General features: G+C 39.9%; 1 protein-coding gene across 13 annotated transcripts in view; it reads right to left on the minus strand.

The window, feature by feature from the left end:
* REPS2 (RALBP1 associated Eps domain containing 2) overlaps nt 1-20,312 on the minus strand; it is a 231,016-nt gene that overhangs the window by 25,315 nt on the left and 185,389 nt on the right. For all 13 annotated transcript variants that reach the window (XR_012026586.1, XM_072817502.1, XM_072817501.1 and 10 more), the window contains 3 exons: nt 16,609-16,692; nt 15,367-15,509; nt 6,762-6,867 (listed from right to left, as the gene is read on the minus strand). Coding sequence is in view for 12 of the 13 variants with exons in the window: in XM_072817502.1 (XP_072673603.1) it covers nt 6,762-6,867; nt 15,367-15,509; nt 16,609-16,692 (333 nt within the window). In the remaining variant the exon portion in view is untranslated. The remainder of the gene's footprint in view (nt 1-6,761; nt 6,868-15,366; nt 15,510-16,608; nt 16,693-20,312) is intronic.

The following is a 20,312-nucleotide window of genomic DNA, read 5'->3' on the forward strand; positions in this document are numbered from 1 at the left end:
CCCCTATGTTTACTGCAGCATTATTTACAACAGCCAAGATAGAGAAGCAACCCAAGTGTCCATCAATAGACAAATGGATTTTTAAAATGTGATACACATGCCCCCCCACACACACACTGAATTATTACTCAGCCATAGAAAAAGAATGACATTCTGCCATTTGCAACAACATGGATGGATCTAGAGGGTACAATGCTAAGTGAAATCCATCAGACAGAGAATGACAGATACCATATGATTCCACTTATACGTGGAAAAAATAAAACAAATGAAGAACAAAAAAAATAGACTCTTAAATACATAGAACAAACTAGTGGATGCCAGAGAGGAGGTGAGTGGAAGGATGGGTAAAATAGGTGAAACAGATCAAAAAGTATGAAATTCCACTTATAAAATAAGTCATGGAGATGAAAAGTACAGCATAGGGAATATAGTCAATAATATTATAATAACACTGTATGGTGACTACGCTTGTGGTAGTGAATGCTGAGTAATATACAAAATTGTAGAAGCACTATGTAATACACCTGAAACCAATGCAGCATTGTACATCAACTATACTTCAATAATAAAATAAAATAAAAGGCAAATCAGTATCATATGGGGAATCAGAGTGCCAAAGTGCTGTATACTTGGTATTACTACTCCTCTGCTCTCTGCTCTGTCACATGGTAGCTAAAGGACCATGGGCCAGTCACAACAAATTTCAAGGGCCTTGCTATGCCCATCTGTCAGAGGGTTTCCCAGCTCCCTTAAAGCTCTGAAATTCTATGATTTAGAATCGTAAAAATCACTAACATAAAACATTAATAGGCACAACACTAGAGCGACTAGCATCCAATTAATACCTTGAGGAAATAAAGTGAGATAGTAACTTTTAACAGGAATTAATATAATTAAGGCAATAAATATTATTTTAACAAAAAATGCTACAGCTACAATAATTTGCTAATGGATATACAATATAAAAAGAGGTAAACTGTGACAGCAAAAACAAAAATGGGGGGGACTAAAAGGTTAGAGTTTTTATATGCAATCAAAGTTAAGTTGTTATTAGCATAAAACAGACTGTTATAGGTATGTTTTATACGAGCCTCACAGTAACCGCAAAGCAAAAACTTACAGTAAATTCACAAAAGAAAGGGAAGACAATCAGAGCATACTACTGAGCAAGGGTCCAAACCTCCAGAAAATCATCAATGCACAAAGGAAAGCAATAAGCAAGGAAGAAAGAAACAAAAGAACTACAAAATAGTGAGAAAACAAATTAAGATGGCATTAGTAAGTCCTTACCTATCAATAATTACTTTAAATGTAAATGAATTAAGTTCTCCAACCAAAAGGCATAAAGTAGCTAAAAACAAGACCCAACTACAGGTTGTCTACAAGAGGCTCACTTCAGCTTTACAGTCACACACAAGGCTCAAAATGAAGGGATGAAAAAAGTAATTCATGCAAATGAAAACCAAGAGAGCAGGAGAGCTATATTTAAATCAGAAAAAAATAGACTTTCAGCCAAAAACTGTAACAAGAGACAAATAAGGTCATTATATAATGTTAAAATGGTTAACTCATCAAGAAAATATAATAGTTATAAATATGTATGTACCTAACATCAGAGCAGCTACATATATATTAATAACAGATATGAAGGAAGAAATCAATGCATATATCATCTAGACAGAAAATCAGTAAGGCAAGCTATACTTTGGACCAAATGGACCTAAGAGACATCAAGAACATTCCATCCAGGGCTACAGAATACATATTCTCAAGTGCACATAGAACACTCTCCAGGATATATATCACAATAAGTCACAAAACAAATCCTAGAAAACTTAAAAAGACTGACATTATACCAAGTATCTTCTCTGACCACAGTGCTAATGAAAGTAGAACTCAACTAATAGGAAGAAAGCTGAAAAATTCACAAATATATAGAAATTAACACACTCCTGAATAACCAACAGGTCAAAGAAGGAATCAAAAACTATCTTGAAACAAATGAAAATGGAAACACAACATACCAAAACAAATAACCAACAGGCAGGTAAAAAGATGCCCAACATCAGTAATCACCAAGGACATATAATCAAAACCATAATGAGAGGTATCTGGCTGGCTCAGTTGATAGAGCAGATAACTCTTGATCTCAGGGTTGTGAGTTCAAGCCCCACATTGGGTGGAAGCTTACTTAAAAAATAAAAAAAAAAACTGCAATGAGGTATCACCTCACACCTGTTAGAATGGCTATTATCAAAAAAGTAAGAAATAAGTGTTGCCAAAAATGTGGAGATAAGAGAATCCTTGTATACTGCTAGTAGGAATAGAAGTTGGTGCAGCCACCATGCAAAACAGTATGGAGGCTTCTCAATATTTAAAAAAAAAAAAAACTATCATATGATCCAGCAATCCCACTTCTGGGTATTCAAAGAAAATAATCAGAGTCTCAAAGGAATATCTGTACTCTCATGTTCACTGCAGCATTATTTACAATAGCCAAGATATGAAAACATTAGTATCTGTCTACAGATGAATGGATAAGGATGTAGTACATACATAGAATGGAGTACTATTCGGCCATAAGAAAGAAGAAATTCTATCATTTGTGACATGGATGGACCTTGCAGGCACTATGCCAAGGGAAATAAGTCACACAGAGAAACGCAAATACTGCATGATACCACCTGTGTGTGGAACGTAAAAAAAGCCAAATTCATAGAAACAGAAAGTAGAACGGCAGTTGCCAGGGGCTGGGGGGAAACAGAGAGATGTTAACCAAGGGTCCAAACCTCCAGTTCTAAGATGAGTAATTTCTAGGGATCTAATATACAACATGATGCCTATAGTAAACAATACGTATTACATAATTGAAAGTTGCCAAGACAATCAATCTTAAATGTTCTAACGACATAAAAGAATTGGTAATTTTGTGAGGTGATAAAGGTATTAATTAACAATACTATGACAATCTTATTGCAATATGTAAATGTATCAAATAAATGTGTTGTATACCTATACATACTGTTATATGTCAATTATATCTCAATAAAGCTGAAAAAAATAGAACTACCTAATACAACCCAGCTTCTGGGTATATATATCCAAAGGAATTAAAATCAGTATCTCAAAAAAAAAATCAGTATCTCAAAGAGATATCTGTACTCTCATGTTCACTGCAGCATTATTCACAATATCCAAGACATGGAAGGAACCTTTAATGCCTACCAATGGACAAATGGATAAAGAAAATGTATATACATACCGTGGAATATTATTCAGCCTTAATTTTTTTAAGAAAAAATAAAGAAATTCAGCCATTTGCAACAACATAGATAAAACTTGGAGGATATTATGCTAAGGGAAATAAGCCAGACACAGAAAGACTAATACTAAGTGATACCACTCATGAGGAATCTACAAGAGTGAAACTCATAGAAGGAGAGTATAGAATGGTAGTTGTTCAGGGCTGGGGGAAATGGGGAAGTACTACTCAAAGGGTACAAAGTTTTAGTTATCCAGAATGAGTAAGGCCTAAAGATCTACTATACAGCATAGTGCCTACAATTAATTATAGTGTGGTGTATAATTAACAATTTGTTAAGTGGGTAGATCTTAAGTGTTCTTGTCACATATACAAAATAATAATGATGATAATAAATAAAGAGGGGGAAGGAAACTTGTAGAGGTGATGAATAGTTTTATGGCATAAATTGTGGTGATGGGTCCATGGACATATAATTACCTCCAAACTGTATATATCACATTGCATATATTAAATATGCATAGTTTTTTGTGTATCAGTCATACCTCAATAAAGTGGTTTTAAAAAAAAAAGTGGTTTTAAAAAGCATCTTTAGACCTAAATGCAAAAGCTAAAATAATAAAGCCTTTAAGAGAAAACATAGGAGACTATCTTCATAACTTAGATGTAGGCAATTTCTTTATATAGGAAGAAAATAAGAACCATAGAGGGGAAAAATGATAAATCAGACTTTATAAAAATTAAAAATGTTCATGAAAAGATACAGTTAAGAAAATGAAAGAATGAAAGAAAACATTTATAAAACAGGTATCTGACAAAGGCCTAGTAACCAAGATAATATAAAAAGCATCTAACTTAAAATGCCACAAAAAAGACTAAAAACAATGTTTAAAATGGCCAAATATTTTGAACAGACACTTCATAAAATATATGGAAGGTAAAGAATTGCAATAAAAAATGCTCAGCAAAATTAAGCATCAAGGAGATACAAAATAAAAACTAAATCACCACAGGATCAACTAAAATTAAAAGATCACCACCAAATGTCGGCAAAGATGTGGAACAACAGGAATTCTCGTGCTCTGGTGGGAGGAGCACAAAATGCCTACAACCGCTTTGGGAAAAGCACTAGCAGTTTCTAATAAAACTAATCACATACATTTGCCACTAACCCCAATCTTAGGTATTTCCCCAAGAGACATGAGAACATATCTCCACACAAAGACTTATTCAAGAATGTAGTTTTCTTCAAAATAGCCAAAAACTGGCAACAGCTGAGGTGTCCATTAAAAGAACTGATAAAAAAAAAAGAAGAAGAACTGATAAAATTGTGGCATAATCACTCAATGGAATACTATCTAGCAGTAAAAAGGAATGGATTACTGACACATGCAGTATCAATGAATCTGAAACATGTAATACTAAGCTTTACACAAAAGTACATATTAGAGAACACCATTTACATAAAGTTACAGAATAAACAACACTATGGCATAACAAAGTAAGAACAGTAGTTGCCTCTGTGTGCGTGGGGCAGGAATTGACAGGGAAGGAGCATGAGGGAGCCTCCTAGGGTGATGGTAATGTTCTATGTCACGATAGGGCTTTGGCTCCCATAAGTATATGCATTTGTAAAAACTCAGCAAATGGCACATTTAAGATTCGTGCATTCATTGTATATAAAACTTATATCATCAGAAAAACCTGTAAAAATATTCAACTCTCGTTAATGATCTGCATGTTGTAATGTTTAGGGGATGCATATAAATGTCTGCAATTTACTTAAAAATGTTAAAAATAACTGATGAACAGAGGGATAGATATGTGATAAAACAAATACAGTAAAATGTTAAAAGAGGTGGCTATAAAAGTATTTACCATAGGATTCTTTCACCTTTCTTGTATACTTGAAAATGTTGGTAATAAAATATCAGGACAAAGGGGGAGTAATAAAAGAAAAATCAAAGAAGGAAGAAATAGCAGAGAATGCTAAAGAAGAAGCACCAGGGAGGGAGGGAAGGAGGGAGAAGGAACATGAAAATAGTATAATAGCCCAAAAGCCAGTGAGAAAGGCAACTTCAGAGGAGGCAACAGTCAATTGTATAGAATTCTTCTGAAAATTCAAATAACATTGAAAGAGGCCCTTTGGATTTGGTTATAGGAGGGATGTGAATGGAGGAGAGTGATGCCACACTGAAGTGGAGAGAAAAAAAAGCGATTGGTGAGGATGGAGAGTAAATGAAAAGCAACTGCTAGGACACCTAGCTGGGAAGGAGAGCAGAGACAGGGGGCTACAGCTGAACAAGGATGGGAGGTCATAACTCTGGAAAATGAACTAGGGGTGGTGGAAGGGGAGGAGGGCAGGGGGTGGGGGTGAATGGGTGACGGGCACTGAGGGAGGCACTTGATGGGATGAGCACTGGGTGTTATTCTGTATGTTGGCAAATTGAACACCAATAAAAAATAAATTTATTATTAAAAAAAAAGGATGGGAGGTCAAGGTAATGGACAATACTGGAGCATGTTTATGTGGATGGGAGTGATGCAGTAGACAATCAGGGGATGCAGTGGGTAGAACTGTATCCCCCAAAATGATATGCTTAAGCCCTAACCCCCAGTACCTGTAAATGTTACCTCATACAGAAATAGGATCTTTGGAGATGTAATTAAAATGAGGTTCTGCTAAATTAGGGCAGGCCTTAATTCAATAACTGGTGTCCCTATAAGAAGAAGACATAATAAGAAGAGGAATTTGGATACAGACAGAGATCCAGAGAAAACATCATGTGACAGTGAGACAGATACTGGAACGATACATCTGGAAGCCAAGGAATGCCCAGGATTGCCAGCAACTACCAGAAGCTGGGAAGAAAGACGGAAGGATTCTCCCCAAAAGCCTTCAGAGAGAGGGGATGGCTCTGCTGACACTGATTTCAGACTTCTAACCTCCAGAGTCGTGAGAAGTGATTTCTGTTACCTTCAAGCCACCAAGATTGTGGCTTGTTAATGGACTGTTAATGGCAGTCCTCGAAAACTAATCCGGGGGAGATTAACAGTGAAGAGAAAAAGGCAGGGGTGATGTTCTTGAGAAAGTGATAGGGAACCATTTGTCCACAGGAGAGGTTGGGCCTTTGTGTCAGGGCTACCCTCTTCCATCTAAATAAGTATAGCATCATTCAGGGAGGATCTACACAATCGAGGGTTTAATTCAGAAGCTTATGACAATGAAGAATGCTTCTGACAGCCTTTGTAAGAGGTTCTCTGTCCTACTAACTAATATACAATATGTAGCCTGCATAGTCAAGTTACTAGTCTTCCAGTAAACATACAAGAACCAACCCATGAAACCTAAGTGCAGCAATTCTGTCTTCCAAAAGACCTTTGAGAACAAAGATGCAAGTCTTACCAACTGGAATGGAACCAGGTGCTCGGCCAATGGTCAAAACAAAAGCACCAGATGAAAAGCCTAGTAATCCGATTTCAGGAAGCTCCTTACCTTGAGCTGCTGCTGGAGTTCACTGTTCAGCCGGGCCAGCACTGCATTTGCCTCTTTATTTTTGCGGATAGCAGTTTGAATAGCCTTCTTCTGTTTGGAAGACTGTCTAAAAAAAGTACAAACAGTTCAGGGAAACAGAACTCAGAGGTCCAGATCCTTGTGGGTCAGAACACTCTAATTCACGAGAAGTGCTCAACTAACAAGGGGCTAATGTCACAGGGCTCCAAAAATAAAATCATCGATTCGCAGGCAGGCAAGCAGGCACACACCAAACAAAACAAATTTGTCGGGATGAATTATTTACACCTGAAGTAATTCCCATTTTATAACTTGAAGAAAAGCTGTGAATTGGACCTTTTCAAACTTTGCATTCCATTTATTCCAAGACATTTTAATAAGCATTTCTTCCTCACAAACCACGTTAACTAGAATGCCCTTTTTGTGTAAGCATTAATGGCATTTAAAAGACCTGCAGGTGGCCTCTGTGGACAAGTCTGAAGGAAATGAATAGAAGAACATTCTCTTTAGGAAAAATCCTACATTAACTTAGCCAGCCTATATAACTCTCCTTCATCTCTTTATTATTAGGTATGAATGCTTGAGTGTGTGTATGTATGTGAGTATGCTCACGCAAGTGCATATACCAGCATACATCTGTGGCACTTGAGAAAATGTTTTAATACCACTATTCCTAAATTAAGTCAGTATTAAATTCACAGAACAGGTATAACTAGAGTGACCATATGTTTCACTTTGCCCATTACATCCTCTGCTTATACTGCTTGTCTGGCCCTAATTATCTTAGAACCCTCTTTTTCCCTCGAAGCTGTCTACAGTTGGGATGATAAATCAACATGATTGTATAACCTACAACCTTATATCCCACAGCAAAAAATACCGAATTCTCAGAGCGAAAGGCCAATTTAAGTTCCCCTTGGAAAATAGACATATTTACAATCTGTGAGAGGTAGGTTCTACGCCAGAGCAACTTAACCAGAATGCATAGTGACCATTGTGGAGATCTGATTAATATTCACTGAGTATATACACTATGCTACCCACTCTGCTAATCTGCAGAAGGCATACTCCCTTCTCCAACAAATTGAAAAATTAATTTTTTCATCCATAAATAGGCAAGAAAGAGGCTTTAAAATCTACTTTTAGAAAGATAAAGATTGGATTTCCAGTTTCAGGACAATGTGAAGTAGACATACTTCTCTCTACCCCACCAAATACAGCTAAAGTCCTAGATATAATATATAAAACAAACATAAGATTACTCCAAAAAGTGAAGAAGCAAATTAGTCAAGGAACTCAGCACCCAGGGAAACACACAACAGTGAATTCCCCAAGTTTTCTTTCTTGCTTCATATATCCCAGACTACATAGTGGAGAAATCAGCAATCCATAAATGCCAACAAAGGCAGACAGTAAAAAGTCTTTCCCCATCCAAATCCTGCTCTTTCCAACCAAATAACTTGGAAATGGGCAGCCTAACAAGACCTAAATTAGACACAACACCTCTCCTGGAGATACATGGAATTTTTTTTTTACATGGAATTTCTTTAACAAAATATTAGCAAATAGAATTTAGCAGTGTATTAAAAACTATACACCATGACCAAGAGAGCTTTATTCCAGAGATGCAAGGCTGATTCAATATTCAAAAGTCAATAAATATAATCCACCAACCTAACAGGTGAAAGAACAAAATTACATGACTGTATCAACTGATAAAGAAAAATCACCTGATAAAACTCAATACCCATTCATGATAAAAACTCTCAGAAAACTATGAATAGAGGTCAACTGGTTCAAGCTGATGAAGAATGTCTACAAAAAAAACTACAGCTGACATCATACATACATACATAATAAAAACTAAATGCTTTCCCCCTGAGATGAGGAACAAAGCAAGGATTTCTACTTTCATTACTATTTTCAATACAGTGCTAGAAGTCCTAGCCACCACAATAATGCAAGAAAAGGAAATTAAAGGCACACAAATTAGAAAGAATGAAATTGTCCCTATCTGCAGATGACATAATAGCCTATATAGAAAGTTCCAAGGAATCTATAAAAAAATTCTCAGAACTAATAAATGACTTCAATTAGAATAGAAGTGAGTGTGGAGGAGAGAAGATTAACGTACAAAAATCAATAGAATGGGGGTGCCTGAATGGCTCAATCAGTTAAATGTCTGACTCTTGATTTCGGCTCAGGTCATGATCTCCGAGTTGTGGCACTGAGCCCCACGTTGCGCTCTGCACTCAGCGTAGAGTCTGATTGTCCCTCTCCCTCTGCTCTTCTTTCTCTCTCTCTCTCTCTCTCTCTCTCTCTCCCCCAATTCTCAAAAAAACAATAGATAATTTTTTAAATCAATGAAATTTTGATATACTAACATTGAATACTTACAGAAAAATTAAAATACAATATTTACAAAGCTTCAAACCAAAATTCTTAGATATATCAAAACAACTACAAGACTTACATGCTGAAAACTATACAACACTAATGAAAAAATAGGATCAAAATAAATAGAGAAATATTCATCATGTTCATGGATTGGATGACTCAACATAATAAAAAAAAAAGTCCATTCTCCTCAGATAACACAATTCCTTTTTTTCTAATTTTTTAAAGATTGATTGATTGATTGATTGATTTGAGAAAGAAAGCATGAGCAGGGTCAGGGGTGAGGGGGAAGTAGACGTTTAACCAACTGAGCCACCCAGGTACCCCAAAGGTTTAACAAAATTTGTATCGAAATCTCAGTAAGATTTTTTTTGTAGATCAAGACAAAATTATTCCAAAATTTATGTGGAAAGAAGAATTAGAATGTCTAAAATAATTTTGTTTTTTATAAAGATTTTATTTATTTATTCATGAGAGACACAGAGAGAGAGGCAGAGACACAGGCAAAGGGAGAAACAGGCTCCATGCAGGGAGCCCGATGCAGGACTCAATCCCAGGACTCCAGGATCACGCTCTGAGCCGAAGGCAGATGCTCAACCACTGAGCCACCCAGGCATCATCATGTTCACCTCTCTTTTGACACTGAAATGGATGCTGGCCCCTGCTGAGCTGACCAGATTCTCCCTCCGAATGATTTGAGTTATGGCTAATAATTCAGTTCAGCCTGGGCCCAGCACAGTAATCTCTACAGTTGAAGGTGCTTGAGAAGTCTTCATAGACAAAAATGTCAAAAACATCCTAAGAAAACTGAGAGGCATCAGAATGAGCCCCAGAAGGTTTGCAATCCTTTCTTCCAATCCACTCCTGCCCCTGATTTCCCCGGGTCACCTCTATATCCTTATAATACAGAGTATAGTTTTGGGGCACCTGGGTGGCTCTGCCTTCAGCCCAGGTCATGATCCCAGAGTCCTGGCTCTCTGCTCAGTGGGAAGTCTGCTTGCTTCTCCCTTTCCCTCTGCCCCTCCCCCTGTTGTATTCTCCTGCTCTCTGTCAAATAAATACATACAATCTTTAAAAAATAATAAAGAGTATGGTTTTGCTACCTCAAGTTGCCTTTTATCATTTGCTACCAAAGGAGTCCTAAATAACACAAAGATAGGATCAAGCCCAGAATACCTCTGAAGGGGTCACCAAAGCATTTAACCTGCCTCACCCTCTTAAGAGTTGCTTCTGGAGTCTGTCTCTTCAGGTTCTCCTAATATTTGTACTGTTTCAGGCTGTACTCTAACCAGCCTGGCTTCCAGGGAGGAAACTGAAGGAGTAACACTTACGTAGACATTTGTTTTGTCTGGCTCTGTTGTGTGTCATGCTATCTATCAATTTAGAACAGCAGCACCATGAGGCACTGTCCACTCAAGGACAGTGGCAGACTGTCCTCCAAAACCTATTCTTGTGCCTTCTTGTTTGCAGTAGCCTAGCATTCTCAGTTTGAGTGAGGTACATGGCCCTCTAACTAGAAATTCCATTTCCCTGTCTTTCTTGCAGGTAGGTAAGGCCATATGACTTAAGTTTGGGCCAAAGCAATCAGAGATGCCACTTCTGAGGCATCCCCTTAAAAATAGCCTGTTTTCTCTCCATTTGTTCCATCCCCACTCCGGGGTCTAGAATGTGAACATGTTAGTGAGCCATCTTCAACCATAAAGATAAAGGCAACCCCCACAGGGATCCAGAATAAGAATACAGGAAAGTACCCGGGTTCATGCACAGAGCTAATCTACACTTTGGGACCACTCACCAACTTAGACTTCTACACAAGAAAGAAGTCAATTTCTATTTTTATCTGAGTGCCTGTTAATTGGGTTTCATTCAAGCAGCTGAACCAATATTTGAAAGAATGTAAACTGGGGTCTCTAGATAAGAAAAATCTTCTTAGCCTTCAACCTGAGCCGCAATTTCTCCCACGGAATTATGAGTACAGCGTCTAAGAAGTGAACTTGTATTACCTTTTCTCTACTTGGAAATAGCAGGTTTTTATTAGGAATGCCACTCATTGACCCTACAGACAATCTGGTACCATTAAGCATGCAGCAGGAAGGAAAACAGAATCCAAGCACACTAAGAACATCATGCAGGCAAGCAGACACTGTCACACTGGCTGCTGGGCATGCTCTGGGGTGGTCCAGGACACTTCCAGAGTTTACAGAAAAGAGCAAAAACCATGGAAGCTGGAACAGCTTCAGTCATAGTACTGTTATACAACACCCTCTCTCTCCAAACTGTTCAAACCATTCTATTTTCCCAAGGTCCATCTATACAAGATGTACAAGACATGAGGGAAAAAAACAAGTAAGTCACATTATTTCTTTTAAAAAAACCATTTTTGGGACACCTAGGTGGCTCAGTGGTTGAGTGTCTGCTTTTGGCTCAGGGTGTGATCCCAGGATCCAGAATCGAGTCCCACATCAGCCTCCTCCCAGGGAGCCTGTTTCTCCCTCTGCTTATGTCTCTGCCTCTCTCTCTGGATCTCTCATGAATAAATAAATAAAATCTTTTTTAAAAAACCACTTTTGTCCTCACAAGCAGCTCAGTAATTATGACACAATCCAAGAGTTGTTTATTAGTTATAATCTGGACTCAGCAGCTCACTTAGAAAAGATTATTTTATTTTTCCTTTGCCCTAAATGGAATAGACAATGATGATATATGAAGAAGAATTTGTTTCTTACAATAGGTCAGTTCTGATGTTCATTTCCCGAAGACCTGATGACCATTTTCCAACTAGTTTATTTTTTTTAGCCTTTCTTAACCAGTGTTCTGTTAGACAGTTAAGAAAATTACTTGTCACTCTTTTGTCAATTTCCCCCAAAACAATACACAGTAAATACCACTCTAGATGCATAGGAGAGAGGTTAAGTTCCTACAGACAATGGATGTCTAAGGGCATCAGAGTTTCATTCTTTCCCAGAACCCTGGTTGAGAAAGAACTATACAGACTAACCATCATGTGTCTGGCTGTCTCTCTCTCCAGGGCTTAAGAAAATGATAAATTCTAAGTTGCTCCTTATCACTCCAAAATAAACTAGTCTGGGAATGATAACAAGCTGTATGAAATTCTCTAACCCAAAGCTTACATCCCTGCCATTTACAGCACTACTTGTGTTCCTGGTGATCACTAGCGTCTCTCAGTCTGACACCATGTGGTCACCTAACTAGTGAGAGAGTATCACAATGAGGGACAGTCACTAAACTGGCAAATAAAAGAAAATATCTCCATCAATAAACGATGTGGGGACAACTGGATATCTATATGCAAAAGAATGAAGTTGGGTCCTTTCCTTACCCTATACACAAACATGAACTCAAAATTAACCACATGTTTCGATGTAAGAGCTAAAACTATAAAACCTATAGACGCAAACACAGGAAAAAATCTTCATGAACTTGAGTTAGGCAGTGGTTTCCAAGCCATGACACTAAAGACACAAGTAACAAAAGAAAACAAAATAAACTGGACTTCATCAATATTAAAACTTTAGAGCTGCAAATGACACCATCAAGAAAGTGAAATGACCATCTACAGAATGGGAGAAAACACTTGTAAATCATTTATCTGGCAAGGGATGTGTAATCAGAACAGGTCAAGAATTCCTAACTCAACATAAAAAGATAAATAATCCAAGCAGAAAAGGGCAAAGGATCAAGTAAACATTTCTCCAAAGATAAACAAATGGCCAATAAGCACATGAAAAGATGCTCAACATCATTAGCCATTAGGGAAATGTAAATCAAAAAGATAATGAGATACTCCTTCATACCCACTAGGATGGCTGTAATAATTTTAAAAAATAAATAAATAGCAGCAAGTGTTGACCAAAAATACCAGGAGGAACCAGAACTCTCATATGTTCCTGGTAGGACTGTAAAATGCTGCACCTACCATGGAAAACAGTTTGGCAAGTCCTCAAAATATTAAATATAGAGTGACCATATGACCTAGCAATTCCACTGCTAGGTACATACTCAAGACAAATGAAAATGTAAGCCCACACTAAAACGTGTACACACATAGTATGCCAGCATTATTCTTTACAGCTTTAAAGTGAAAACAACCGGGATCCCTGGGTGGCGCAGCGGTTTGGCGCCTGCCTTTGGCCCGGGGCGCGATCCTGGAGACCCAGGATCGAGTCCCACATCGGGCTCCCGGTGCATGGAGCCTGCTTCTCCCTCTGCCTGTGTCTCTGCCTCTCTCTCTCTCTGTAACTATCATAAATAAATAAAAATTAAAAAAAAATTAAAAAAAAAATAAAGTGAAAACAACCAAAATGTCCATCAAGTAATGAATGAATAAATGTGGTATATCCATACAATGGGACATTATTTAGCAATAAAAAAGAATCAAGTACTGACTCAGGCTACAGCATGGATAAACCTTGAACACATTATGCTAACTAAAAAAAAAAAAAAAAAAAAGCCAGCCACAGAAGACCGTGTGCTGTAGGATTACATTCACATGAAATGGCCACAACAGGCGAACCTAGAGAGACACAGAGTAGATGACTAGCTGCCTGGGACATGGGACAGGAATGGAAAGTGATTGCTAACCCACAGAATTTCGTTTGGGGGCAATGAAAATGTTCTAAAATTAGTTTGTGACAACAGTTGCACAACTTTGTGGAAATACTAAAAACCACTGAATTGCACATGTAAAAGGTGAATTATATTGCTATGTGAATTACATCTGAAGAAAGCTGTTTAAAGGGCACCTGGGTGGCTCAGTGGTTGAGCATCTACCTTCAGCACAGGTCATGATCCCGGGGTTCTGGGATCAAATCTTGTACTGGGCTCCCCAATCTTGTATTGCCTCTCCCCTCTGCCTAGGTCTCTGCCTCTCTCTATGTCGCTCATGAAAAAATAAATAAAATCTACAAAAAATGAAAGCTATTTTAAAAACAAACACACAGATAAAGGAAAGGAACAGAAAAAGACCTCTGCATGAGCTCTGCCAGCTGCCCTCCATCCAGCACAGAGGGTGCTGTAGCCATCCCTGACTAACAGTGATGTGAAGCAGAGACCACCGTGGAAAGCCAAGATGGCACATAGAAGCAAGTTTAGCCATCCTTGTCCCTGACATGGATTCATCCCCTAGGCTTGACAGTGACTGAAAGACAGTCAAAGCTCTCAGTGGCCATTAAGGACAAAATATATTTCCTTTATGCATTGATACTGCTAGGGAACTGTCTATTTGGAAGAACTGACACAAAAAACATTATCTGAAGAGTGTTGTATGGATTCATCATGGGGTTTTGGCTTCAGAGGCAAGTCGCGCCCACAGAATCTGTTGCTTCTTTCTCTACAACAGTATAAGCAGGAGAAAACCACAGCAGCCCCTGGGATCTACAAGGCCACTAGAGCAGTGTCAGGGCGTATGTTGAGCATTTATGTTAGTGACCAGGCAAGTTCATTTATGAAGTTATGCACAGCAGCAGGTTTCTGCTCTCAACACTGCTTAATTCCACTACAGAAAAACTGAGGCAAGGGATAGGTTTTCTTAAAACAAAACCCTCTGTAGAAAACTGGTTTGTCAGGAACATTGTTCTCTCAGTTCCTAGCCTTGTCCATGGGTGCCCCCCTCACATAACTGTTACAGCCAGTCACATAGCTATTTTGGAGGCTCCACATGTGACCATCTGTGCTGAGATGATCGACAATAAAAATTTTCGTGGGGAAAAAAATTTTTTTTTCGTGGGGAATAAAAAGAAATCACAAGCCACATGTACTTAAAATTGGGTCTGAGGGTCACAAAGCTAGCCATTTGCCCTGGGGGAGCACCAGAAGGCAAAGAGGAAAAAGGGCCATTTGTATCACTGTCTTCTTCCTAGGAAAACGCGCACCAGCACAAGGAAGCAGGGCAGGAAGGAGAGGAGGAGGAGAAAGGAAGAGAGGGAAATCAAAGCAAACTGCAACAGCACATCTTTGTACTTGCTTGGCCCTTGGCTCAGGTTAGGTTCTAGAGCATAGGTCTCTTCCTGGGTGCCCGGGAAGAGTACCACCACAGAGACAAGAAGGCAAAACTACAACCATAAAATCACACCGTTCTATGGCCATGAGTATAAATGCAAACAGATTTCCAGGTACACACATACAAAAACTGGAAAGCTGGTGTCTGAGTCCCGTGATCTGCCGTACATACTTTTGGACTGCTGCGTGGGGCTTCCCGCTCGCTGCCGACACTGGCCCAACAGTGCTAGGAGGCTCTTGGCTTTCTGTAGCTGAGTTTTCAGGTCGGAACTTCCTTCGGATGGGCTTTGATGGAGGCTGAGAATGTGGTATGTCCTGCAGATTAAATACAAAACAATAAAACCCCGAAGTTCACAACAGAAATGCTCCCTTCATCTTGCCAATGTCCTCATGTTCCTTCTATGCCCATCCTCAGGTCAGGTGTGTGCTCTGTTCAAACTCCACACCTGAGGATGTAAGGTTGACTCATGACTTCACAAGGGGGGGAGGGGAGGATGACACAGGAGGCACACGGGCATCAGATTCCAGGAGCCTTTCTTTTTTTGTTGTTCTTTCCATGCTTGCAGCATATTATTGCTTTTTGCACCTGAAAGGACACAGGTATCAGATTCCAATGGGAACTCCCTTCCTTTTTTAAATGCTATGTGCATTTCACACCACAAGGCTTTTTCTGACTGAAGACAAAGCTCACTCTTGCCTCACTTTGGGGCCTGTGGGAACATGTTGTAAGCTTTGAAGTTTGTGATAGTCTCAGTCACCTCCTCATTCTTCCACTCCCAATTCATACATGAAGTCAAGCTTAAGGGCCACAATGTCTTCTGGAAGGAGACAGCCAGCTGGCTTCCTAGGAGTCCCCTCCTCACTTGTGCTCCCAGGCCCAGGGCCCATGCTCTGATCAGAGGAGGGCCTTAGAAAAACAGGGTGCAGCCAGAAGAGGGTAAGAAGGTAAACAGAGAGCAAAAGTGAGTGGTGCCTTCTGAGTAAGTAATCTGGGACTCAGTGACACCAGTGGGCTAAGGTGAAGATGCCGGGATGCAAGAGGGGACCATGGCACACAGACAAAGGAAGGCAGACTTCCCGGCCCCCACCAGAGGTGCTCCTAGACACTCAGCAACCTGCAGGGTTCTGCCAAAGGCCCTCCCCACCACACCTCCTGAACTTGCCAAAAGCAAAGCCACCATATTTAGCTCAAAGGCTGAAGAGGGAAGTACAAACGGTCAGTGACATCAAGGTCAGGCCCAAGAATCATCAGCACCCTAATCTTCACAAAGAGCCCAAATTATAGGAAAGCTGGATCATTACCATTCAGGTCAGGACACAGACACCAAAGCAAAACAGATTTGCAAATAGAGACAAGAAGCCCAGGGGAGGGGCTCACAGTGCCATCACAGGGGCACCTTCCCGCAGGCCTTACCTTCTTCGTTGGACTACTCTCAGCAACCTGGGAGGGAGCTCTGTTCAGCTGGGGGTGTATTTCAGCCTCAGACACTTGTTCAGACTGTAGCAAAATATCATACAGAAGATAAAAATGCAAAAACATAACCACCTAAATATATAATGAAGAGCACTTAGAAAATGTCACTAAGCGTAAGTGATTTAGACCAACATGCAGCCAAGTGTGGTCAAGTCTGTGGACCCCGGAGAAAATCTTCCCTAGACCCTGCCATTCCCTCCCATGCCCCCTTCCAGTACTGTTCAATATTAGGAAAAGGAGTTGCAGTAATGTCCATAACTAGACACAGGTGTTGCTAAAAACTAATGTTTTACAAGCTCAAACTAAAAAAATAAGGCTTATCGAAAAAAAAAAAAAGGCTGGGAAATTTGTTAAAATTTTAACCCAAGCACTAACAAAAATAGTAACCATAATAATAAAAAAATTGAAATTTTTAAAAATGTTAAATTCCTAAGAAAAACACTCTAAGAGACATGACTCTTTACCTTAAAAAACACAGGAGTGGGGGAGTCTAATGGAAGGAGTAAACAGAAGGGTTGAGGCTACCAAGTAGTATGGAATCGATGGACAAATGCACAAAGAATGGTGAGGACTGCCTCCAAAGCCCTTTGAGACTGAGCAGGTGCCAAAGAGTCAAGCAGAAGAGTACAGGGAGACTAGATGCCATGTGCTGTTCCCGGTCTCCAAGAGGCTTGCTACACTCAGCTGCTATTAGCCAATAATGCAAAGTGTTAACATGCTGAGAAAAAATGCTCCATATGAACTAATGTGACTTCTTCATTATAGTGACATCAGTCCTCTACCCACAGATTAATATGCATTTCAGAAACACACACTGCAGCACAACAATCATCCTTAACATGTCCATCCTGTTCCTAACCCGGCCTTTTCTAACTCCTTCCAGAGCCTGGCTTCTTTCTTCTTCCACCTCTTCTGTAACAGACAGGGGCATTAAATGTTCCCCTATTTATCGGATTCTTGCTGCCTCTTCTAGTTTTTTCCCAGGCCTCTGCCCAGCACAGCACCCCTGACTATCTTTTTAAAACTCCTGTCCCTGGCATCTGATGAAGCACAATCTCCTACTGGTAATTATTATCTCTCTTTCCTGTTTTGACCCCTCTTATCCCTCAGATGTAGGATTTCTCAAGATTCTGTCTTTGGATCTCCCACCCTATTCCTCCCATCACCATTCATTCTTTTCCACAGCAAGCCCGTCTGCTCCTACATTTGCACTGCCCTAGCTAGAAACCTCAATTCCCTATCACCAGTCCACCTCTTCCAAAGCCATTTTGCAAGCACTCCATATGCCTTATTTCTCATTCCAAGTTTTGCTTATAGCCTTCTCCTTTCCATTAAGGATAACTGTATTGCTACTGTTGTCGATAGTTATCTGAAACACCAAACACGGTGTCACACATTTCTCCAGGTGTTCTGCATAGATGAAAGCATTTCATCATCAGAGCCCTAGGAAGGAATTATTACCCTCATCTAATTGGTGAAGAAACTGAGGATCAAGAAGTTGAAGAACTTACCCAAGATCACACAAACAGCAGAGTCTGAACCCAGGCCTCAGGTTCCAATGTCGGGCTTGTGACCACTATGCTATATAGCCTCAGGTACTCTTGGGACCGAGTGGTACTCATTCAAGAAATATTTATTGACCAGCTACTGCAGGCAGGCCCTGTGCTAGATCTGTTATTCAAGATAAATGATACTTAGACCTTTCTTATAAGAAGCTTGAAGTCTAGCAGAAAAGGCAGAGAAATGATGGGACAAGCATGCTTCAGTGGAATTCAGACTTTGGTGAGGAAGTATGAGGGCCCAGGCCGGGTGGGTGAGCAAAGACTTGAATGAAGGTGATATCACAGCTAAGACCTGAGTGATAAGTAGGGTGCAGCCCAGTGCACAGGGATAGTGAGGAAGGAAGCTCCAGTACCCAGAACACCAATTTAGGATACCATGACAGTAAGAGATCTGTCACCAAGACAGGAACCATGAGAGAAGCAAATGTAAGGGGAGCTCACTTTCAGGCACACTGAGTTTGAAACACTCAGGCAACACCTGTGCAAAGCTATCCAGGAGCCATTCCTTATCAGGAGTATGAGGAATGTAAGTAAGACTTTACCCACCTTCCCTCAGGGTTCTGACAAATAATGTCATACTTTAAGATCTGCAGGCCCAGGGGCACCTGGGTGGCTCAGGAGGTTAAGTGCCCACTCTTGATTTCAGCTCAGCTCATGACCTCAGGGTCCTAAGATCAAGCCCCACAACTGGCTCTTCACTAGGTGTGGAGTCTGCCTGGGATTCTCTCCCTCTCCCTCTGCTCTTACACTCAGTCACTCTTTCACACTCTCTTTCTAGAAAGAAAAGAAAAGAAGAGAAAAAAAGAAAAGAAAGAAAAAAGAAAAGAAAAGAAAGAAAAAAAGAAGAAAAGAAAAGAAAAGAAAGAAAAGAAAAGGAAAAGAAAAGAAAAGAAAAGAAAAGATCCACAGGTCCAATGTCAGCTTTATTAATGGCTGAGTGAGGGCCCAATAAACTCCTGAATGCAGGATTTCCCCTGACCTGTGTGGAAGAACACAACTTGGACTTGATGCCCCTTCTTACCTTCCATCCCCAAATCTATTGCTTGGAACACAAATGTTCTGGCCTCAAGTCTATGCATGCAGCTCTCTGCAGGACCACAGGTATGCACTGACATATCCTGCCAGCTAGTCACAGAGAAAAGGAGTGACTGATTAGTCTCCCCGCCTTTCACCTGCTCAGCTCTCTCCTCCATCATCAGGCAGAGAGAAGCATTTGCCCTAATGCTTCCTTTCCTGGGGAAATGAGCAGTCTCCCTCTCGTGGAAAATACGGGGGAAATAATAAATCAGATTCTCCAACAAAAATAAGGATTCTAAGCACAGCAAAAGTAGTAGACTATCATTATCGTTGCCTCTGCTTTCTTCCCTTAAACATCTCTAAAAATCCAAACAACACTGGAGTGGGAGTTGATAAGGATGAAAAAGCAAGTTGTGAAAAGGGTATGACAATTTTTTTTCCACTTATATGTTTACCTTCCTGAAACTGTATCCAAAGGCCTTGGTTTTCTAGCTCCACCACCGAAAACAAACAGCTCCTCGGTGCTATGTCAGGTGGAATCTAACCACCAACCTCCTTGGGAGGAACATCAAGACCTCCCCTCCCCACCCCATGACTGATTCTAAATGACTCCATCTATTGAACATTCAGAGGAGTGGAATCTTGTGAGGGGCCTGAAGCATGGGAATCACGAAGGTCCTAGAAAGGTAGAGCTTCACTGGAGCCAGACATTATCCCAGAAAAAGAGATGAGCAAAGAAAATGAGCTTTGTGGTAAAAACAAAACTAAACTAAACAAAAAACTAAAGATGAGATTTAGAGGTACAAAAGCCCCTCTTTGCAAGAAACTATTTCACTTTACCTCAGGAAAATAGTGTAAGGCTTAGCAGCTGGAAAGCCAAAAAAGCCTGGGAGATTTCTTTGCTATTTCTACAGACTTTTCTAAGGTAACTAACAACTTGGAGAGAACGATAACCCATGAAACAGGGGGGCCTCAGCAGCTCCCTTTTTCCTCCACATATTAAAATACGAAACAACTCTATCAAGATGGATGATATGCCCTTGCCTGGATTAGAAGCAACCCATA

This window comes from Canis lupus, chromosome X (assembly GCF_048164855.1).
Source record: "Canis lupus baileyi chromosome X, mCanLup2.hap1, whole genome shotgun sequence".
In the NCBI taxonomy this organism is placed as follows: Eukaryota; Metazoa; Chordata; class Mammalia; order Carnivora; family Canidae; genus Canis; species Canis lupus.